The following is a 22,920-nucleotide window of genomic DNA, read 5'->3' on the forward strand; positions in this document are numbered from 1 at the left end:
TGAAAGCCAGAAGGGGTCACGTCCCCATCACCCTCCCCACACCCCTCACCTTCCCCCAAGTAATGACACTGCACAAACAGCAGCAATGAGTATCTTTTCTCCAAATATTTACACAGCTTAAATACCCACGTGGGGAAGGGGGATCTTTGCTTTGGCCCCAGCTTGGGCACACATATGGCAGCCCAGGCTACTGTAGTGACCCTGCCATGGGCTGGACTAGGGGGTCATGCCGCATTGCCTGCAGGGCTAGACCTCCACTTTAGTGTTTCCAGCCCCATGGGCTTGGGGAGAAGCAGCGGCTCCAGGGATACCAGGGGATGAACAGACAAAGCGAGGCAAGCAGGTGGGCTCCACACACATGGGGCATGGCGGGGACCTGGAGCCACCCTGCCCAACCCCAGTCCTTAGGGGGGCAGCACCTGGGCTAGGCTGCTGCCCTGCTACTGGCCTAGGGTGGGTTGCTGAGCTCCTTAATGGCCTGGAGGATTCTCTTCATGTGGCCCACTTTGGTGATCCCCAGGTCCTGCAGGAAGGAGAGAAGGGAGCTGACATGCTTGTAGGGGGTCAGCCCTTGGTTCCTGCTGGCAGTAAAGGCGCAGGGTGGAGGATGAGGATGCAAAGCCCAGCTCCCCATGCTCACTCTCCCTGCCAGAACATGGTCCTTGCTAGGAGCCCTCCGTCCTCTTGCAAGCATGTCCCCCTGCCTGGGTGCAGGAGGGGACATGGTGTTGTTGATCCCACTTTGGGCAGATGTTAATAGTGCAAGCTGGAGGGCTAGGACCAACCCCCTCCCCTGCTTCCAGCCTCTGTGTGCAAGCCAAGCAAGTGGTGCAGGGCATCCCTGCAGGGATGGGGACAGGGTCAGCACCTGCCTTCCCCTCTTTGCATGAGGGATGGGGAGAGGAGGGATGGAGGACACTGTCCTCCCCAGGGCTGGGGATCCCTCAGTGGGCACAAGCAGGGAGTTGTACCTTCAGGTCTCTCCTCTCCAGCAGTATCAACTCAGAGCCCTGGATGTCATGCCGGACAAAAATGTCTCTGTACTCCCCTAAACCAAGTGCTTCCAGCCAAGCTGCCACCTCCTCGGAGCCCCACTTGTCCGCTAGCAGGGAGGAAAAACCACAGAGGTGGACTGGGCCCCCATAGAGGCAGCTGGATGCAGCAGAGCAGGCAGCTGAGGGCAGTGGTGGTGGCAGGCTGCGGCCAGCATCCCTGCTCCCACCCCCAGCTCTGGCAGGGCCAGAGGACACCACAGGCTCAGGCTGGAGAGGTTTCTCCTCTCCTTAGCTTACTTATGGAGCATCCAAGCTTCTACCCCACAACAAGCCACGCAGCCCTGGGGCAGGGACTTACCTGAAGGGCTGAGCTGTACCATAGCCCCCTTGTCCCCCTTGCAGGGGTGGTGGAGTTACAGGGGCAGGGGGCTCTGCATGTCCGTTAGCAGAAAGATTAAGCTCTAAGGGGCTGTTGGTGACATCCCCAGGCAGCCAGGACATACTCTGTTCCCCTGTCCCTCCACAGCATGCCCAGTACGTGAGGCCAATGGATAGGTCAGCATGTGGGGGTCCCTTCCAGTGTGGGCTGTGCCTGCCCCCTCCCCAGTGTGCCACCTGCTTTACCTGGGAGTGCACTGTTGGTCTTCTGCTTTTGCACCTTGTCCTTCCTGGGCTTGGGGATGTTGAGGCGAAGCTTGAAGCTTCCCTTGTTGGTGCTACCAGTGCTTTCCTGCAAGAAGCCAGGCTGAGCAGGGTGCTACAGCCTCACTGGGGTCCACCCAGTAAACTATGGCCCTCGCCCCAGTCCCTGTGCACCCACCTCCTCAGCAGGGTGAGCAATGGGCCCCAGCCAGTGGATGTCCAGCAGCCTCTGCAGCTCCTGGCCCAGCATGCTCAGGGGGCTGTGCAGTGCCTCCTCCTCCTGGGGTGAGTCCAGCTGTGGGGGGACAGGGACCATCCCCAGCCCTGCTGCCACCCCAAAAGGAGCTGGCCAAGGGCACGGACACCTGTTGGGAGGCTGGAGAGCACCCTGAGCCCCCTACTCACCACCTTCCCTTCCAGGAATGCCCTGGTCTCAGCATACAGCTCCTTGATGCTCAGCACCACCTCCACAGCCGCATTCCTGCTGAGAAACTGGGGGGCATGGAGGGGTGATGCCTTGAGTGGCAGGACCCTGGGGCAGCTGGGTGAAGGCTGCCTTGCACCCCCAGCCCCAGCTCACCTCTGAGGTGCCTGTGGCTTTGTTGGAGAGGGCTTCACTTAGCGCTAGGGAGCTGGTGTTGACAGCATGCGCTAGCTCCTGCTCCATGGCTTTATGAGCCTTGGCTGCCTCGTGGATCCTGTCGGTGAGAGCAGCTGGAGCTGGGACTAGGAGACCCATGTAACTGGGTGGCCACAGTGAAGCTCCCTCCACACCATGCCCACCACCTCCCCATCCTGCAACCTGACCTGGCAATGAGGGTCTCGGCAACCTGCAAGACCTGCTGCAAGAGGCTGCTCTCCTCCTCGGTCAGGTACTCCATGGACTGCTGGGAGCTGAGCCGCGGCCGGGAAGCTGCTCGGTAGCTCTCCCCCTTCTGCTTGTCCTCCCAGGACTTGAGGGTGCTTTCAAATGCCTGTGAAGGACAGAGGTGGCCCCCTCAGCCTGTCACACCTCCCCATGCCCTGGCATGGCCCCACCGCACAGCCTGTGCAACCCCGAGCTCACCCGGTCCCTTGTGAGCATCTGGGCTCGGTTCTTGTGCTGGATCTTGATGATGCCAGGTGGCTGGATCCAGGCTTCTCCATCCACCTGCACAGGGACACCCTCGTCCCCCCGGATGGTGATCTTCACCACTCGGCACTGTGGGGCAGCCAGCCTAGTGTTGGCATCACAGCTGGCACTGCGCCACTGGCTTCAGCCACTCTGCTGGGGCTGAAAAGCCTCCCAGCACCATGTCAGTGCCAGCTAGGAGTGAAGCTGAGACGCATCGCTCCAGGTTCTGCTAGTGCAGCAAAAGCTTTCTAGCACCTCACGGGGTCCCGCAGAGTCCCTTGCCCCTACCTGTGCAATGCGATGGTGCTGGAGATTGATGACCCGTGACACAGCCATCTGGATGCTGCCAAAGACAGCCACCACCTCCAGCTTCTTGTCATCAAAGGATGGAGCTCCAAAGTTCTGTAGAGGACCAGTACAAGTGAGACCCTGAAACTGGGCTTGTTTTGGGACCCAGATTTTTCCCCTGTGTGCGCCCAAGGCAGGGACACCCCAGGCCCCTGCCTGAGGGCTTCCAGATTCACTGGGACTTTGGGAAGTCGTTGTGCCCCCCTCCCCACCCCAATGCTCTGGTGCTTACATTGTCCTCCTTGGTGCCTCCCCAGAAGTTGATGCCCCCAGCATAGCTGGGGATGTTGAGGACAGCGATGCCTTGCAGGCTGGGCAGTGAGATGGGCACCCCGTCACACTGCAAGAGAAGACTAAGCCTGGGGGGCGCCACTGCGCTGCTCCCCGCCCCCCCCCCCCCCCCATTCCCCGTTCCCCCTGGCCCCCTACCTCCAGCTGCACTCGCTGTTCCAGGTTCTTATAGGTGCGCTGCAGGAGCTCCTTCGTACCCAGCACCCCATACCACATCATGTTTTTGGTGCGGCTGCTGCAGGGCAAAGCAGGACAGGTGAAAGGGGTTGTGGGCTCTCCCCTGCCTGCCGCAGGCTCTGCACCTTCCCCGAGGCACTGGGCCTGCACTGCTTGCCCTGCATCTGTCTGGGTTTCCACACTCCCAGAACAGGGGGGCTGCCTGCTGCCTCCCATGAGACGCAGGCTGTAGCACATGGCACCCAGACGCACAGACACCAGCACGGCAGTGTCTCCTCTAGCTGGGTGCAGGGGGGGTAAACCCCACCAAGTCCTCCTGTGCCTGTTCACGCACCCAGGAGGCATCAGCAGCTACAACTTTGCAGCAGCCTTCCTCCCCTTTCCCGAGGGTGTTTGCAGTCTGCTGCCCACCCAGGGATGCTCACCCCAGCACCGTGGCACTGGGGGCAGGTGGAAAACCTGCCACAGGAAGGGATCCCCAGCCAGGCATGGCAGCCCCGAGCCAAACCCACGGCTCTCAGCATCCTGATGGTCCCTCGTATTGCAGGCACCAGAGCGCTGTGGTGGAGGGAGATGTACACGTTTTTCTTGGGGGAATCGGGGGGATTTCAGCTAACCTGCACTTCTTGGGGTGCTCATCCCGTTTGTTGTTGAACTCCAGAGAGATTTTCGCATCCAGGCCAATGCCAAAGTAGTTATTCATGACGCATTTCTCCGAGAAGTGGCTGAAAGCAGCAAACGGGGCAAGTGGGTTGGTAGGATGCTGCCCACAGGCAATCACTGGACTGGCACTGGGGGACAGGGTATAAAACCCATTAGAGCTGTAGTGTGAGCTCCTGGAGGGGTTGGCACTGGGAAGCCTGACCTAAGCCAGCAGGGACAGCTGGACCCTCTCAGTCCCTGTGGTGGTACACCCGTGGCACACCCAGGACCTGCCTACACTGGGCAGGTGGATGATGTCCCAAGCTCCCACCATGAGCACCATGCTGGCCAAGGGGGTGGCAGCAAGGGATCCTGCACTGGGCACATGCTGGCTTCTCCAGCACAGGCACCGCCAGGCCAGGCAGGCCTGGGCACCAGGGCTGCCACACTGGTGAGCAGAGGATGCCCCAGCAGCTGTGTCCAAGAGGCAGCATGGTCCTAGCCCTTCTCCCACTCTGTGATGGGCAGCAAAGGTGAGCCAGGGTCCCTGGGGTGAGCAGGAACCCAGACTCACAGGGTGCTGGAGTCTTCAGGGAACTGCAAACTGCTGAAGGTGTCCGGCCGGTCTAGGATGATGGAGGAAGACACGGAGGTCACCACCTCCTGCTGAGAGCCTGGCCGGTGGGGAGAGGCAGCTGCTGAACTGGCTCTTACTCTGAGCTGTAGCTCACCCCCATGCCCTCCCAAAACCCCACATGCCCCATTGGCATCTTACTGAGCTTCTCCTCCTCCTTGTTGAGCTCCTCCGAGCTGTCCTTGCTGGGGCCCACACTGCCCCGGTAGGCTTGGGTCTGCTTGTTCTGCTCATCCACAGCTGGATGCAAAGAGGGGCATAACAGTCTGAGCATGGCCCTGTGCTCCATCCCTGTGTCAGCCCGGTGGGCTCATGCTAGGCAGGGCCCAGGGTGGCACCTCTGCCCTACTCTGGGGGCCTCCCCCAGCTGTGCCAAGCATCAGAGAGGGCTGATGCCCTTGGACTGCACAGCACTGCTGCTACCCCAAGGATCCAGATGGGGAAACCAAGGCACGGGTCCAGCACCAAACTGCGGTGGCTGCGCAGCCCGTGCCAGGCTGCTGCAGTGCCATGTGAGCTGCCAGCCCCCACCACCCCCTCACCTTTCTCCGCCTGCTCAATGATTTGCCGTAGGGCTTTCTTCAGGCTGTTTGCCCGCAGCATGAGCTGTTCCTTCGATTTGAAGATGCGAGGCATGGGGTTGGGGTTGAAGCTGCCACCTTTCTCCTGGTCCTTGGTGTTGGCAGGGGTGGTCTGCACCATTCCCTCTGGGACGACAATGGCCTGAGCCTCCTCATTCAGTTCCCGCACCAGTGAGTCCAGCTTCTCGTTCAGCATGGCGCACTGCAGGACACCCACCACACTCAGCATGCTGGCACAAACCACTGCCCCCCACCAGTGCTGGGTGCTTCCCTGGGCACCCATAGCACCTGGGCATCCCAAGCACGAGGGCATCTCATCTTTGCCTGGACACTCTGTGCTTGGCTGGGGACCCTGAGTGCCTGGCTCCTCATGCTTGCCTGGGCACCCTGATGCATGTACAGCAAGGGCACAGGCCACTGAAGCAGACCCTGCCAGCCCCTCCGCTGTGTCTGTGCCATCTAGCACACCCCAGACCTCCAGCTCCCCAACAACCCACCTTCCGTGCCATCAGTTCTGCCTCCTGCTTGTTCTCCGTTGCCCTCTTGTAAGCCCGGCCAACTTCGGCCACGAAGTCGTTGACGGTGCCACAGAGGAACCTGCCGAAGGAAGCAACAGGTGGGTGGAGGGGGGCACAGCACGGTGAGCTGGGCACAGATGCCAGCTGGAAGGGGACTGCTGCGGCTCCAGAGGGGCAGCACTATTCACTGTGTACCAGCACAGACAGCAGCCACTGGTGGCCAGACAGGGGACAGCCTGGCCTGGGCAGGGCTCAGCATCCCTGAGAACATGCCCCCAGCCTGGCATGGGGGGCTCCTGGACCCCATCACTGCCCCCTCCCTTACTTTGCAGAGGAGATCACCACCGAGTGCTTGTCCGACTCCAGGATCTTGGCCAGGTGGAATGCAACAGAGTCAGCGTAGTGGGAGATCTGGGCCTGGGGGCACAGGGGGTGACATCTGGAGCCATGACACCCTGCCAGATGCCCCGCTCCAGGATGGAGTCTTGCCCAGTCAGCCCTGGAGCAGGGGTGAACAGCCCCCCTTGGCCCACTCCCTGAGCCCCGAGGGCAGCCATGCCCACATTGCCAGGCAGAGGGGATGCTCAGCCACAGCAGGAGGGAAACTGAGACAAGAGGTTGAGGGGGAGCACACAGAAGAGTCCAAAATAGCCTGCTTGTAGCAGGCCAGCTCTGCCTCACCCTGCTGCCTGTTCCAAGTGCACATGCCAGGCTGAGACCTGCCAGACTCATTTCATCACATGCAGCTGGCTGCCAGCCCCCTCTCAGCCCCAGTCCCGAGGGACCTCCAGCCTGTCCTTTCCCTGTGCAATCCCACTCTGTGTGCTCCCCAGCCAGCTGATGGGGTGAACGGGAACCTGCCCCCTAGCCTGTGCTCCCCCATCTTAAGCCCCCGATCCCCAATGGTGCCCACCTGGATGTTGGAGTCCCCGTTCTCCTCCTCCTTCAGGGCCAGGGGGGTCTGCTTGGGGGCCTCATAGGTCAGCACACTCCACCTGCCAAGCAGAGCCCACAGGCTGCCTGCCACCTCCTGGCACCCCGGCACAGGGACACATGGGCAAGGGACAAGGACAGGCTGCCCAAGAGGTGCTGAGGACGAGGGGAAGCAGAGAGGCATGCCCCACGCCATGCTCACCGGTCCAGCATTTTGGTAGTGGCTCTTTCCAGCTTCTCCAGGATCTGCAGCAGCTGAGTTTCATCATCACACAGGCTGCCCCAGCCCAGCACCCGTGCCAGGTCATTGCCAGTCCCCAGGGGCAGGACACCCAGCTGGCACTACAGGATACGGACAGGGTTGGGGGGCTCAGAGCAGCTCCCAAGGGCACCCATGATACCCCCAGCCCCACTGTGCCCATCACTTGCAGCACACAGGGACACACAGATGTGGGGCTCCCAGCCACAGCGGGTGCCAGCATGGGATGGTGCCAGCCTGCACCAGCAACACCAGGCATTCTTGCTCACTTGCTTGTGGAGGCCAAGGGCGTCAATCTCAGAGAGCACCCAGCCCACACTGCCATCTCCCCCACACACCAGGATCCGGAAGGTGGAGAACTTCTGGAAGAGGCGCAGCCTGGGCGGGGAGAGGAGGGATGGGCTGAGGGCTGTGCTGGGCACCCATTGGGGCCAACCCCAGGGCACCCAGGCCAGTGCTTACCCCAGGTGTGGACCCCCATTCATGAGGTCGAAGACTTGGGCCGGGTTGAGGAACTGCTTGAACTTGCGCAGAAACTTGACGCCCTGGTTGTCCCCGCTCTTGGAGTTGATGAAGGCCAGGAGAGGGCTGGAGCAGGTCGAGGGGCAGGTGGCCTTCCAGAAACCTGCAGCGAGCACAAGCATGTGAGCCCCTAGCCCTGGGTCCCACCCCACAAGGCCACTGACAGAGACATCTTAGGAGAGCAGAGGCCATGCGGACACGCTGTGTTGTGCCCAGCCCACAGGGTGCTGGGGCCAGGCAGGAGGGACAGCGATCAGGGTTCCCAGGGATGGTGAGGGGTGGGAGGAAGAGTAAGAGATGGCAACAGGTATGGGAATATAGTGTGGTGGGATAGGGGTGGGCAAGGCTAGCACTAGGGCAGATCCAAACTAGGTTCCTGCTCCATCATTGTCCGTGCAGGCACAGAGTGTGTCATTGAGCTGACTCATGTCCCTGGCCTCCCACTCCAAAAGGGACAGTGGTGGTGGGCACACAGAGGATCAGTTCCTCACTGTGCCAACAGCCCAGCCAGGACTGACCCAGAAAAACCAGATCGGAACAGGGCACACTCCCACCTAGGGGTGCTCCCCAGGGGTGGCACTGGCAGCCAGCATGACCACAGGGACCAGCCGCAGACCTGAGGTGTTGTACTGTCACCCTCAGCTCCACCACCTGCTCATACCAGAGCTCTGGTGGGGTGGGTGCAAATGAAGAAGAAGCCTTGGGAGGCTTGGCAGCCAGCACCATGCTTTTAAAGAAATGAGATGAGGAATGAAATGTCCCCGAGGCAGAGGAGAATCAATAGCTGGCCCACAGCCTGCACCCGCCTCAAGCACATCTTGGCCATCATGGGCCATGGGCCTAGGCTGGTGCCCGCTGCTGGCTCCTTCCCTTGGCAGATCAGCAACGCTGCGGCAGGGAAAGCATCAGCCCCACAGCCATTGCGCCCAGAGCCCTGCAGAGTGCAACCAGGAGCCCCAGCGCCTCCACTGCATGAGGAGCAGCATCCCCGCAGCCTGCCGCCACCCAGCGCAGGCATCACTCCATCCCCACTCCCCACCCGGCTGAGCAGAGCGGCAAAGCAAAACACTGGGAGCCACTGAGTCAGAGCGTGGGTGTGCAGAAGAGCCCACTGCCAACAGCACCCATATGCCAGGGAGGGGACAGCACCACAAGAGGAGCAGGGCTGAGGCCTTGCCAGGCTGCTTCCCACAGTAGCAGAGCACAGTCGGGCTTGGCGTCAGTCACAGCTACCAGCCCCATAGCCGTGCTGACACCAGTTGACAGGGCAGAGCCGCTATGGGGGAAGCCAGCCGCAAGCAGCCACAGCTCTGAAGCCAGAGGAGAAGCTGCGTGATGGTTACCCTGACAGCATCCTGATGAGTAACATGAAGCAGATGAGCCACTGACTGAGCCGAGTGGTGAAAATCATTAAAGAGGAAAGAAATATCCGGAGGAGAAGAACATATTTTGTTCAGCGGAGGCCATCTGGGCACCTCCGGAGAGGGCGAGGGAGATGGTAGCAAGGAGGGGGGGTGGGGGATGGGGGTGGTGTCCCCTCAGGCCATGTATTGCTTCTCCCCCCAGCATCCTGCAGCCACCCACATCAGGGGGGAAGCTGTGCTTTGCACTACCAAAAACCAGCTGAGTTTCAGACGCTGAGCAATAACCCAGACAAGGGCCTCATCCTTCCCTGCAAGGTGCTGAACCATTGCAACGGGAGGCACCCCATGTCAGGGGCTCAGGGATGGCACTGCCGACCCTAGCACAGAGGGACCATGACCAGGGCCACCACAAGGGGCAGCCTGGCAGGAGCAACTGAAGCCACATGTGGGGAAGAAGTGCCACCCCAAAGCATGGCACCACTGCAACCCTGGGGCAGAGCACAAGGCAACAAGCAGCCTTCAGCCAAGCCTGTGGCAGGGAGGGGTGTTGACTCTGGAGCCTTCTGATGGTGGTGTTTCTGGTACCCCACAGAAAAGCACACACAGTGCCACAAGTCAAAGCCTGCAGAGGAGCTCAGAGCCCTGTCCACAAACAGCCTGTCCCACCCACCCGCAGTTCAGCCCTGTCCTTTCCATGACTCACCATCCGAATCGATGCTGTTCAAGGCAGTTGGCGGGATGATGGACACTTTGTACTGGCCCAGGGGGCACCTCTTGCCAAAGAGCTCCTTGCAGGCACTGTGAACCTGGGGACACAGGGACACATGCATAAGCAAAGCTCGGGGATGCAGCACCCAAGCCCCCAGCCTCCGTTTCCCCAGCGATGCACCCAGGAGGGGCAGCATTGTCTGTGCCATGTGGGGGGATGACAGGGACAGACACGTTCTTACGATGGCCTTGCACCAGAGACACCGCCAGTCCTGCAGCCTCCGGACACTTCCGCAGGTCCGGTCACAGACGGCACAGCGCGCACTGACGGGTAGGTTCCCCTCCAGCCACTGGTGGGGCATGGCCACCTGCAAAGAGGGGCAGTCGCCTACGGCACACCACCCCTGCTGCCCCTGCACACTTGAGAGACAGTGACACGGGCCACCCCCTTCCCCAGGCACCATGGAAGAGGTGGACAGGGGATGATGCCCCACATCGAGGCAAGGCAGCCCTGGGACCCCTCCCGTACCCTCTTGTCCCTGCCTGCCTGCCAGCATGTGGGGCAGGGCAGGGGTGTCCCCAGAAAACATCTGGGTGCGGCCGGACTTGGAGAGCAATAAGGGATCCCGATGCTGGGTGGTGCAGGAGATGTCCCCAGGGCATGTCGCTGCAGAGCCAAGCCCAGAAGCCACAGAGTGCAGAGGACAGCAAGGTGCCAGGGTCCCCCCTGCTCCCGATGCAGGCACAGCAAGGCCAGCTCTGCTGGTGGCTCTGCCCCACCAGGGTCACCCACAGGAACTCCCTCGCTTACCCCATCCTCATCCTCGATGATTTCAGTGCCAATGGAGGCCAGGGTTGTCCACTTGCAGTTGTTGTTGGCTCTGACAGCACAGCGCTTGTGTGCCTTGAACTTGCAGACTGCATGGGGGAGGGAGCAAGTGAAGAGCAGGGATGGTCCCCATGGGATGTGCAGCCCTAGTCCCCAACCCCTCCGCAGCTGGTGACAGCAGCTGGTGGGCATCACCCCACACACTCCAGGTCAGCCTTGGAGAGAGTTCCCTGCCCTGGTCCTGGCCCCAGCCCACTGCCCAGCAGGACCCCAGTGCTGACCTTCGCAGGAGAGGCCATGAGAGGTGACCCCTGGGAGGGCTTCGCGGCACACGTTGCAGAAAGTGGGGCGGGCATGGGAGCAGGCGTACCAGTTGTGCATGCCCGAGAAGTGCTCCATGTTGAACTGCGTGGCCTGCTGGGAGGCACAGCCCTGCCCCATCAGTCCCCTGGGACCCACAGCTGGCACTCTCTCCCTCCCTCCCAGACCTTTCAGTCTACCCAGCCCCACTCCCAGCTCCTGTCCTCCCCACGCGGCTGTGCCAAGGGCAGCAGCTCCTATCCAGCAGCCCAAGGCACCCTCTGCTCCTGAGCAGTACCCAATTGCAGACAAGCAGCCCCCAGCCCATGTCACCTCGTGGATCTCCCACTTCTGGACAGATTTCAGGGCACCAATCCAGTCCTCCATCTCCTTCCGGTTCTCTGCGCACAGGATGAGCTTCCGGAACGGTGTGATCACCTGCAACAGCCACCAGCCCCGTGTCCCCTTGCGAGGCCACGCTGCAGCCAGCCCCTGGGAGAGCAGCCCCCAGCAAACCCAGTGCACTGCCACCAGGGCCACCCCCAGCAGCACGAGGCCAGGCTGCAGGTGTCCCATGGATCCGTGGGGAGGGGGGGGTCTGCAGTGCCTCCACACAAGGTGCCAAGGTTGGGGGCACAGCAGTAAGCCCTGCATCTCCCTCACCGTGAAACTGTTGTTGATGTTCTTGGTGCTGGTCTCAGCCACGCTGGCATCAGACAGGTCCACCTCATCAAAGATCAGGGACTGCAGGGAAGAAACCAGAGCCCCAGTCACCACACAGGGATTTCAGGCTCCTCCCCGGGCTTGCAGGCTCGAGCCCCCCTGGCTGAGCATGCTAGAAGCCTCCCCACCCCAGCCCACCTTGGCATCCTTGGCATAATAGAGCGTTCTGCCCCGCAGCTTGAAGTATCGCCTCTTCCACCTTTGGAAGGAGCTCGTCTGCTTCAGCAACAGCCCCTCCTTCACGCTCTTCTGCAGAGACCACAGGGTTGTGAGCTCCCGCAGCCCCCAGGACCCCCCCGTGATGCCAGCCCCTAGGTCCCCAGGAGCTAAGCAGTGCCCAGAGCACAGATGGGACATTCTGGGGTTCACACTGTGCTGGATGTAGCAGAGTAGATGATGCCCATCATCCACCACACCCTGGGCACTGGCACTTTATGTGATTCAGGAGGACGCTGCTGGGTGCAGCTGCTTGAAGTGCTGCAGCTCCCTGGAAGCCAAGGGCCGAGCTGAGGCTAAGAGAGCTCCCTTGGAGGGGACACCAATGCTCCAGAGCCACCAGGACTGTGTCCTGGAGGTGGCATTACCCAGGCACTGTGGCCCCAGCTGCTTTTCTGGTCTGGGGAGCAGATGGCCGGAATGCAGAGGGCACAATCTGGGTCTGAGGACAGCCCATGACAGGCAGAGCATCCCCTTGCAGCGCAGCACATCCCTGCAGCCTGGCTGCCAGTCCTCTGCTCTCCCTGATCCTCAGCACCTGCCAATATTTACCCTCCTCACAGCGGTGTTTACAAGGCTCAATTAATTAGTGTTTGCAATGTGGCTATGAGCCTGTGCCAAGTGGGGTGGCAGAGATGCTCTGGCACTGCCTAATCTTTGATTGTATCTTCTTTAAACACTGCCGGCAGCCCCATTCAGCTGCTCCTCTGCAATTAGCTGCAACAGAGGTTGTATCAGATCCCAGCACATGACAACAAGGCACATTTAATAGCAAATTAGCACTGGGCACTGAGGGCATCGCGAGACAACTGCAGCCCCGGGGTCCGTGCTCCCATGCCCAGCGCACGTGCTGCAAGAGAGCACCTAGGCACCCACCAGCCTGCAAACACACCAGCCCCTGGCCTCGGCATTAACCCACTGCCCCACCACTCCAAACAAAATGGCCAGAGCACCAGGAGTAGCAGGAGCCCCCAAGATTACAAAGCAGCCAAAACACCACCTGGGATGCTCCCCAAGCCTCAATTCCCCCATATACCTGACCCCTCCCCGAGCCCACCAGGGGCACACACTGGGATGTCCCCAGCTGTCTTTCAGCTTGCAGCCCCAAGTTCAGAAAGGGATGTTTTACCCCTTTATCGCTCCCTGTCAACGCTTTGGCCCCCTGGGACTTGCAGGGTTTGACTGTGGATGGATGGTCCCCATACTGACTGTGAGTGTCGGTGCAGGTTCAAACATCTCTGGTGTCCCCAGTGCCAGCACCCAAGGACCCACTGAGTCCCCTCCCCAGCCTCTTGGCTGTGAGAGCACACAGAGGAGATGGTGAATCCAGAGGTGCCCTGAGCCCAGGCTGCAACACAGCCAGTAAGGGAAGCTAGGCCTGTCAGGGGGGTCCAGCTGCCACCCACAAATGCACATACAAGCCATGCACCCTAGCAGTCCCTGCCCAACATGAGGAGGAGACAGGGCAGGGTCCTGCCATGGCCAGGTGGGATCCAGCCACAAGTGCCAATTCCACCGTACATGTTTGCATGCAGCAGATGCAGCCACAGGCTCTGGGTTTGCTGCAATCATTGCTTTTGCTGCAAAGGACAGGCAGCATGTAATGGCAAGGAGTGCTGTAGGGGAGCCCATGGTGGTGAGGAGCAGAACATCACAAGAAGAAGGAAGAAGAGACAGGTCTGTGATGGTGGCTTGGTGCTGTCACAGCAGGTGGCTGCAGCAAGGCATGGGCACTCAGTTCTACCCGGTTCCAGGGCCATGCAGGTGGCAGGATGCAGACAGGAAGGCTGCCCAGGGGAACAGCATCCCCTCCTGCAAGGGGGCCAGAACTGAAATGCCCCCAGCTGCACCACTGCAGCAATTTCTTCTGGCAGCCACAGGCAACAAGGCATTGCCCAGCCCCAGGATGTCAGTCCAGCCGTTCCAGGGAAAGCGACACAGCTGCCACCACTGCCCCAGCCCCAGGTTAAGGCAGAGCTACCACCACCTCCACCACAACACCCATTAGAGTTTTACAACACCCGCAGTGCTGCGGATGTTGCTGGGGCAGGGCGGGGGGGGGCATGCCTCAGTTTCCCCCTAGTGCAGACTAACTAATCACCAGCATCCCAGCATGGGGTGGCAAAGCTAGTGCAGAGAAGCTTGGTGGGCACCTCTCCCTATGCCTACCCTTGGGTGTTTCCCAAAACATGTCTGGCGCACCCCAGGCATGGCAGCAAAGCCCAAGACCTCTGCCCTGCCATGCACAGCATCTTGCCACACAACCCCTTAGGTCTGCAGCTGCCTGTCCAGGCTCCATCACCCCCAGCACTGACATGATGGGGCACAGTACCAGTGTTGCCAGCATGGGGCCAGCCAGCCAGCTCACTCCCTGGCGAAAATGAGGCATGTCTCCTCTCCAAAACAAGCCATGGAGCCTGGCCATGCCACGCTGCCTGGGCAGGCACGAGTCACCCTACCTGGGGTGACACAGTGTTGTTTCAGTGTCTTGCTGGGGTGAGCCACCCCCACAAACCTGATCTTTTGCTCATGGGTCTCTGCCAGGAGCACCCAGTGCTGTCATGTGCTGGGAGCATCTCCCCAGGTGGCTCAGCAGTTTTGGACCCCTGCTTTTGGCACTAGGGACAAGAGGAGACCTGGGAGGCACCTGGCAGACGAGGTCACCAGCAGCTGAGGCCACCAGCAGACCCAGCCATATGGTGGGAAGCCACACTGCAGCACTGAGTGAGCCTGCTGTTTCCCTTTCACAATCAGGAAAGGGGTGGGGAAGGCAAAGGCCAGCACCCAGGGTGAGCAGCAAGTGGAATGTGCCAGGGTGGCATGGCCCCTGCTGTGGTGACCCTGGAGCTCTGGTTTGGTCTGCAGAGGAGCCAGCAGTGGGTTAGGTACCCTATAGCCCCCAGGAGCAGGAGCCATGCACCCACAGCAAAAAGTAGGTGCTGCCCCTTCCTCCCAGAAAACTTCTGGGGACACTGATAGCCCCCAGCCACTAGAGTAGGAACTCTGTGCTGGCCACTGCACAGTCCCATGGGCAGCGCACCACCTGCACCCCGAACTGAGCCCTGGCCCATCCACTCACCCCATCCACAGCTCTTCTGGCTGGTGAGCCCCATCCAGCATTGCAGGGAGCCATGGTGAAGCCAGCACTGACTCCATCCCAGCAACAGAGATGGCAACCTGGAATGCTGATGCCCAGAGCGATGCGCTACCTGCCTGGCCACAGTCTGAGGCCAGCTCCCCTCTGCAAGGGCTCTTCCTCAGCCCTCCCTGGCCCCATCTCAGGGACCCCCCGTGCTCTCTCCAACCCAGGGAGCTCAGCACCACCTGGGATGTGCCCAGCACTGGCAGGGTCCCAGAGACGTAGGGTGGGGAGGTGAAGCCAAGAACAAAACCACCCAGGGTCTGTGGAGAAGCTGCCACCTCCAGCTCAGCCACAGCTGGTGGAGTGCAAGCCAGCGCCAGGGCCTTGGAGGGGACACAGCTCAAAACAGCCCTGGGAGGATGGCTGGCCACTGGCCATGTGCCCCATCAGGACTGGGCTGGTCCCCAGGCGCCATCATGCCTTGATTGCTTGACACAAGCAAGGGGGCTTAAAGTGCAGCCCAGGGCAGCTCGCCTCCCTCCGGTACCACACCCCAGCAGGCCTTCTTCCAGGCCAGGGTGCACCCCAAAAGGCCAGCTCTTCCCTCAGCCCTAAGGCAGAACCCCAGGATGCTGCTTTGAACCCCCACCCTGCTCTCCCAGCTCTGCCACCACCATCCCCAGGAAGAACCCGTAGCGCAGCCAGGTTTGACCACAGCTGAAGCGGAAGAGCCTTCCTGCTGGAATCAGCTGGGACAGCGAAGGAGCTGCCAGAGAAGAGCCAGAAAGGCTGTTACTCAGGAATGCTGGCACATAGGCTGGTGAGCACCGCACTAGCTGCCACCCAGCTTGGGTGGGTGGCAGCCATGGGATCTGCTTGGCCCCATGGCAGCACAATGTCTCATCAGGGGAGGAAGAGAGGGGACCAAACACCCACCAGTACACTGACCTGCATTGCACCAGCATCATCTCGTGCAGCTGCCCTCCTCCAAACGCAGCAGCCCACTGGGCATGTGCCATGGTCCAGTCAGGTCAGAGCTCATCCCCCACCCCGAGCTGGCGGGTGCCAGGACAGCAGGGGAGAGCCGGCGGTATGAAAGAGCCCAGCTGCAGGGCCGCCAGCATCTGCTGGGCACCCTGTGGGCTGGAGTCGGTTGGAAACGTTATCAGGCTTTGCGACACGGCAGAGCTCTTCCGGAACTGGGTAGCTGGGGGACTCAGTGCCTGCAGGGTATCACAGCCCCACAGGCTCAACTGCAACTGTGCTCCCTGAGAATGTAGTCTTCTGCTACTGCAGGACCCCAAATCTCCCTTCCCAGTGCTGGGGGGATCCTTGAAAGGAGATTCCAGCACTGGTCCTGACATGCCATTACAATGGTGCCAGGATGCGCTGCTCAAGCCATCAAAAGGGATCAGAGGATTAACAGGGAGGAGAGGAACGAATGAGGGAGGGAACCCCCAGAAGGGCGATCCCCTCTATACCTCATTCTTTAGCAGTCATGACCTTCAGCTGTTTTTTAGCAATTAGCTCGTGCTTCCCTAGCTACAACCACATCAATCCCCAAACATCCTGCCAACAGGCATCCCACACCAGCCCGCCCCGTGCCAGTCCCCCCTGCCCCTCATGCCCAGCTAGCGGTGGGCACCGACACAGCTCTCCCACCCTGCCCAGCCACTGACGGTGAGAGTAGTGCTTGCATAATGGAAAAGGCGAGCAGGGAGAGGGCAGTGCATCTGAGAAACCTCACAAACATCCGGCTGACAACACTGGGGTTATCTTTATACCCCAGGCACCAGCCCAGCAAGCCCTGATTAACGAAAGCAAGCCCAACCTCCCCTGCCCTGCTGCAGCCTCCTCAGCAGGGAAGGTACCAGGCAGCATGACTGTGCCCTGCAGTATGATTCCACTGCCGGGGGTGACCCAGTGACCAGCTAGTCCCCTTGCTAGCCCCTGGCAGGCCATGCGCCACCAGGCTGGGAGCAATGTGGGGCACAGCTGGGGTGCCAGCTGGCAGGGAGCTCTGGGGATGGAGCTTGGCGAGGGGTCAGCTGGAGCTGCCCAGGATCATGGAGATACTCAGCCTGTGGGTTCTGAATATCTCCATGGACGGAGACCACACAGCTGCTCTGGGAGCCCACGCCAGCATTTTGCCCAATCTCACAGCAGAAGTGCTTTCCTGTGTTCAGTTGAAATTTCCAATTTTTTCGTCTGGGCCTGCTGTCCCATGGGTGGACACCACTGAAAAGAGCCCCGTTCCCTCTTTGCTGCACCCTCCCATTCAAATATTTATCCACATTGCTGAGGCCCCTCTGGCTCTAGCCTCTGCTCCAGGCTGAAGAGTCCCAGTTCTCCCAGCCCCTCCCCATCTGAGACGCTCCAGCCCCTCACCAGTGTCAAGCCAGGAGGGTGCACTGCTTGGGAGCCACATGACACCCCCCACCCCTCCACTGCAGGATGCAGGTTTCCAGGCCTGGCCCCAGGAGCCCTACCTTGCTTTCCTTGTCTTTTAGCCCGGATCCAGCCCTCGGCAGGCAGCACCCCCCACAGCCTGGCTCTGCAGCACCACTCCACCAGGGCCCCTGCAGCTGTGCCAGCACGCCTATAGCCACAGACACTGCTCGCCCCACCCCCAGGGCACCCAGAGCCTGCAGGGTGCCCAGTGCCTCCAGCAAGGACCAGAAGCACTTGTTCCTCAGGGTAGCAATAATCCCACTGACCTCCCCCAGCCCCCAGGAAGATGCTTGTTGGGTCCCCCAGCATCAGGAATTTGGGTACACAATGCCCCTTTCTAAACGGCAGACAAGCCATGCCCCTGCCCATCACAGCCATGCACGCTGTGCTCAACCTGTAGGCAATGCTCCTATACCTGGCATGCACCCCACCTTGGGGCCTGCAGCCCCCCAGCTCTGTTACAAGCACCCCAGGACCAGTTGCTCACTGCAGGTCTTTGCAGCCAGAGCCAAACTAAGCAGGGCTGGCGGATCACTCCCCGCCTCCACTCAGCTGCCAGGAGAGCCCGTCCCGGGGCAGCGCCCCCGGGAGCTGAGCCCACGTGGGCAGGATGTGTCCCCCACACCCACGCACACACTTGCCAGCACCTGAAATGTCTTGGTGTACCTCAGCGCCAGTGCCCCTCCTTCCCCATCACCCCTTCCCTCCATGCTCAGCCCTAACGGGAACAGTGCCGGGGTGCAGCTCAGCATCCCCCTCCCGCTCTGCCCTTGTACTCCCAAAACCTGGCACAGGCAACCGGCAGCTCCCAGCCACAGCGAGGAGGAGGAGGAGGGGGTGGCAGCAAGACCCCATCCATCCTGGGGCCATTCAGCCCAGCAGGGGCACCTGTGCCTGGCTGCTGTCATTGTCACTGAGCACAATGGCCTCACCGCCTCCACACCGAAGCTGGCACAAAGCACCCCATGGGGTTGGCACAAAGCACCCCATGGGGCACCCTGGCAATTACAGTCTGGAGAAAGCCAGGCTGGGGGTGTGGAGTGGGGAGGCATGATTGATGGGGACGTCTGTGGAGGGATGGGGGAACAGGCATTTTGGGAGGAGGGTGGTGCTGGGAATAGGGACCAGCAGTCAGGATGGATTCAGCAGATCCCAAAATGATCCTCACCTGTTCCTGTCCCCATGGGGCTGGACAACACACAGGAGTGGGGGAAGCTGCTTGCTCACATCACCAGGGACCAGGGTCCCCCTGGTCAGTGTGGGTGGGCAGTGGAGTGGGAGTCCCAACTCTTCCCAGCCCTGCAACATGGCAGGCTCCTATAGATCCCATCCAGCACCCCAGCCACCACCGATGGCCAAAAAATAGGCCAGCCTGCCCCTCCCGCCCCCCACTGCTAATCCAGTTATCTCTTAGGAACTGCAGCCCTCATTAATTGTGTGCTAATTAGGTACCTGCTCCAGTCTCTGGGGTGCTGGCAATGCCTCCCCCACCATCCCAACCCCACACAGATGCACAGGGATGTTGAAGAAGCTTGGAAATTTGCCTGCTGCAACACATGTGCTGCCTACCCCTCCGGCTGCAGCATGGTCATGGCCAGAGAGATGTGCAGCGTGTGTGCCATGGCACAGCTATGAGACAGGGACAGACTGACCTGGGTGGCAGTAGCAATTGCTTCCCAAAATCCTTATCTCCATAGGGAAGGAAGGAGCCCATTCGGTGAGGAGCCAGGCTAGTAAGCATGGTCCTGTCCATCCAGACCAAGGCAAAGGGATCCTCAGGGAAACCCCTGAACCCCAACACTGAAAACACCTAAATTGGGGAGGGGGGTGTGTGCACACACAGCTTGCACTCAGCCCCCTCCAGCTCCAGCCCTGCCCAGCTCTCACCCCTCTCTCCTCCTCTCTCCCAGCTCCACGGACCATTAACCCAACTGCGTCCTTTCCGCCTGCCCATCCATCACAATGCCTGCCTCCCCCGGCACACTGCATGGCATCACCTCCTGCATGGCTAATTGCCAACTCCAGGCAGGATGCAGGCAACGGACGTGGCAGGCAGGGAGCTGGCAGCTCAGCCTTTCCTCATGCGCAGCCTGTCAGCTGGCGAGGCCAGACCTGCTGATGGCAACAGAGGCGCTTTGATGCCTGGGCTGGGGGCTCACAGCGCACTCATGTCCCCGTGCTGCTGCTGCAGGACACCGGCACAGGCCTGGCCATCTGCCCTTTTCTCTTGAGCTTCCTGGCATTGATGACTCCCTGTGACATTCCCCGTGCTCCACGGAATGGTAAAACCCTATGGCACAGCAAATGCCACTTGGTAAACCCCAGTGGCTGCTGCCGCCCCTCCAGGAGGGTCCTAAGGGCTCGCACACAACACCCAGCATCCCCAGGACCCTGCCCACCAGTGGGGCTTCCCACCATGTACACCGCACAGCACCCTGCACTCTGGCACAGCCCATGGCACCTACCTGGCAGCCAGGTCAGAGCAGGCAGAGGAGATACTCTGCTCCAAAGAAGGGGAAACTGAGGCACATTCCTTGAGCAGTAAGAGGGACTCGCCAAAAGCCTCCTTCAGCACCACCCGCCCTGGAAATGTCTCCTACCAAGCCGGACAACCCCATGGTGCTGGGTTGGGAGCCTGCAACTTCCGCACCCTGGGGCAAATGCCCTTTGCCCCTCTGATGCCAGTGTGCCAAGCTTGGCACAACGAAGCGTGGATGGGAGCTGGATTTCTGGCACAGCCCAGGGCAAGGGTACCCCTCTCAGCATGGCAGCACCAGCACGGCAGCCCTTGTGTGCCCGCTGGCACTGCAGGCACTGCCTTGACTCACACCACTGCCTCCTTCCTGGAGCCAAGAGGTGGATGCAAGGGGACCACTCACTTAGCATGTCACCCACAGCATCCACCTCTGCTCCCTCCATGAGTCGTGCCCACATCCCCTCTCCCCAGAACGCCATCCCCAAACCTCCTCCCCTCGAACAAACCCTTCCCACCTGGCCATTCAGCCCAGGCTACTTCTCCCCTGAACTTTTAGGCAGGAGGTGCCTGGCCATTTCACCATCCCCACCTAGGACACCTATGGCCACCCACTCTGTTTGGTCAGAAGGCACCCCACACACCATATTTTTGTAGGTCCTACCAAAATAGCTTCCCCTGAGCAAGCTGCACACACACACACAAGCTGCCCTCATGCCAGCAGCTGGGAGGCAAAAGAGTGTCACATCTGACTTCAGAGGTGTCCCCATCTACCCAGCAAACCACTACAGGTGACTGGAGGCTGCAGGAATGGGGATCACAGGGGAGCTGGCACTGCTGAATTAATCTGGGGCACCAGGAGAGCTGCTGGCTCCATTTTACCACCCACAAGGCCTGGCATGCACAATGCCAGCAGGAGGGTGTGGGATCCCAGGAGCCCATGGCCCCACAAGAACTCTAAATCTCACTCCCAGAGCATCCATGAGGCAGAGCCTTCCCGAAAGAGCCCCCTTTCTCCAGGGGCAGGTGGGGGGAACCCAGGGGATACCAACATGGGATGAAGGCTAGGGGGGGTGTGTGTGTGTCCATGGTCTGGGTATGAGAGAAACTGTCTCCAAAACAGTGGGGTAAAATCCATGCTCCACGGCCCCATGGGACCAATGTTAACCCTGCCACCATGGGGTCTGCACCTTTTCCATGTGCCCTTCCACAGGGGGCCAGATCCCTCCTGGCACTGCCCCAGGCCTGGCTAGGTTGGATCTGCAAACATCAAGTGCCTGGCACTGATGTACACCCCAGAGTGGGCAACCCCCATCCCCGCACCCCCATTGTCAGCAGGGACCCTGCATGCCAGCCAGCCCCTCGCCCCAGCCCCCCGCACCCCTGACCTTGCTCCTCATCTGCCCTGAGGTGGACACCTTCCGGATGAGCTTGTGGGAACTGTCCTCCTGCTCGCCCTCACTGTCGGACGACTCCTCACCACCCGCCTCAGGTGAGATGGGTGCCAGCTTGTCCGAGTCCAAGGATGACACTGATTCCCGGATCTTCCTCAGGAACAGGTCCCCAGGCACCAGCTTCTCGGCCATCTTCCCACCTGGCTTGGCTCAGGTCTCTGCCACCTCCTGTGAGAGCCCTGGGAGGACAAGGACACACAGGAGTGGAGGAAGATCCCTGAAAGGGGCTGCACAGCCCCTCACACTCTACGGCTCAGCCAGCTGGGAGGTGCAATCCTGGAAATCAGGGGAGATGGCGCTTCCTCGTCCAGGAATGCCTCTCAGGGTGGCTTGCTTGCAGGCAAAGTTTTCCTTCCTCGCCTTTTTTCGGTGTTCCAACTCTTCCTCACCCTGCCTGGCATCCCAACACCGTCCCTTGCTCCGCCGTGGGAGACTGCAGCCACCCTGTGCCCGACGTTGGAGTGCACCTCCCTTGCTCCAGCCTGCGCCAGCTCCTCCTCTGGTGCCCGTCCCCAGGGCGGTGGGCTGCCCTTCGTGGCCGGCGGGGGCGGCGGGGGTGGGGGGGTGGAGAAGGGGAGAAGGGGGGTCTCCATGAAAAGCAGCAGTTGCCTCCCGCCGCCCGCCTTGCTCCGGCAGCCGGAAAGGGTTGGGAGCATCTCCCGGCCCCGCGCGAGGGTCGCCAGTCCGAAGCAGGTGGCTGCGGGTGGGCTGGGCTGGGTAAGGGGCTGGGGTGGGAGGGGGGGCGGTGCGGTGCGGGAGTCCCCGCATGCGGGGGAAGCTATCTCCCCACGGCATCCCCGCCCGCCCGGGGGCTGCAGGCGGGCTTGGAGGGCACCTACCTGGGCGAACGAACCTGGCCGGCTGCAGGGCTGCCGGGCCCGGGCCCGGGGTGGCCGCGGCGCTGTGCCCGGCCCCACGCAGCTCCCGCGGGCCAGCTCCGCCGCCCCCCGCCGCGGCTGCCGGCAAACGTGGTGCCGTATCCCCGCGCAGCAACAAGCGTTTCGGAGGGGGGGGGGGGAAGCGAGGGCACCGCAGCGCTGCCGCCCCCCCCCCCCCCCCCCCTTCCTGGGTGCAGCCCCCCCTCGCTGCGGGCCTCGCACACACACACCCCACCAAGCTCGGGGCTGCCGGGTCTCCGCCGAGCATCCCGCAGCACGCCCGGGAGGGGGAGGCGGAGCGGCTGCCCCCACCCCCCGCGCACACACCTTGCACACCCCGAGCCGCCGCTGCTGCTTGTGCAAGGTCGTTCTTTCTCCGGCCCCCGCCCGCCGCCCCGCAGCGCTCCCCGGCCCCGCAGCGCGTCCCCGCCGGGATGTGCCTCTGCAGGCAGCCCCGGCCCTGCCCCTCCGCCGCAAGCCCCGGCCTGCTCCGGCGCGGCGGGCGCTGCTGCGCATCGCGGCACGGGCGGCCCACGCACGGCCCCAAGCACGCGGGCACGGGCGGGCATTCGCACCGCCGCCGCGCACATACGTGTGCACCGCCCACACACACCCCTGGCACAGGCACGCACATGCACCACCGCCGGGCACATGCATGTGCGTGCTCCCACATGTGTGAGGCATGCTCAGCCTGGGCATGGGCACGCACATGCACTGCCGCTGGGCACACACAGGTGCACCGCTCTTGCAGGCGCATGCACAGGCATGGGCGATCACACGCACTGC

The 22,920-nt window shown here is 61.5% G+C and overlaps 1 protein-coding gene across 1 annotated transcript; it reads right to left on the bottom strand.

Annotated features, from left to right (window-relative positions):
• Positions 1–75: 75 nt before the first annotated feature.
• LOC101912681 (diacylglycerol kinase delta-like) lies at positions 76–21,787 on the bottom strand. Its single transcript, XM_055818272.1, is given in 31 exon segments — positions 76–523; positions 972–1,102; positions 1,620–1,725; positions 1,816–1,941; positions 1,943–2,006; positions 2,008–2,129; positions 2,218–2,335; positions 2,445–2,611; positions 2,704–2,838; positions 3,040–3,153; positions 3,332–3,439; positions 3,529–3,625; positions 4,185–4,292; positions 4,784–4,883; positions 4,985–5,083; positions 5,386–5,626; positions 5,922–6,021; positions 6,268–6,359; positions 6,856–6,937; positions 7,078–7,217; positions 7,404–7,512; positions 7,597–7,759; positions 9,724–9,826; positions 9,971–10,096; positions 10,540–10,646; positions 10,839–10,971; positions 11,191–11,295; positions 11,521–11,601; positions 11,719–11,829; positions 21,191–21,435; positions 21,646–21,787. Coding segments are annotated over 30 exon segments (3,561 nt in total). The 5' UTR covers positions 21,389–21,435; positions 21,646–21,787; the 3' UTR covers positions 76–448.
• Positions 21,788–22,920: the final 1,133 nt, after the last annotated feature.

Source organism: Falco peregrinus, chromosome 13 (genome assembly GCF_023634155.1).
Source record: "Falco peregrinus isolate bFalPer1 chromosome 13, bFalPer1.pri, whole genome shotgun sequence".
In the NCBI taxonomy this organism is placed as follows: Eukaryota; Metazoa; Chordata; class Aves; order Falconiformes; family Falconidae; genus Falco; species Falco peregrinus.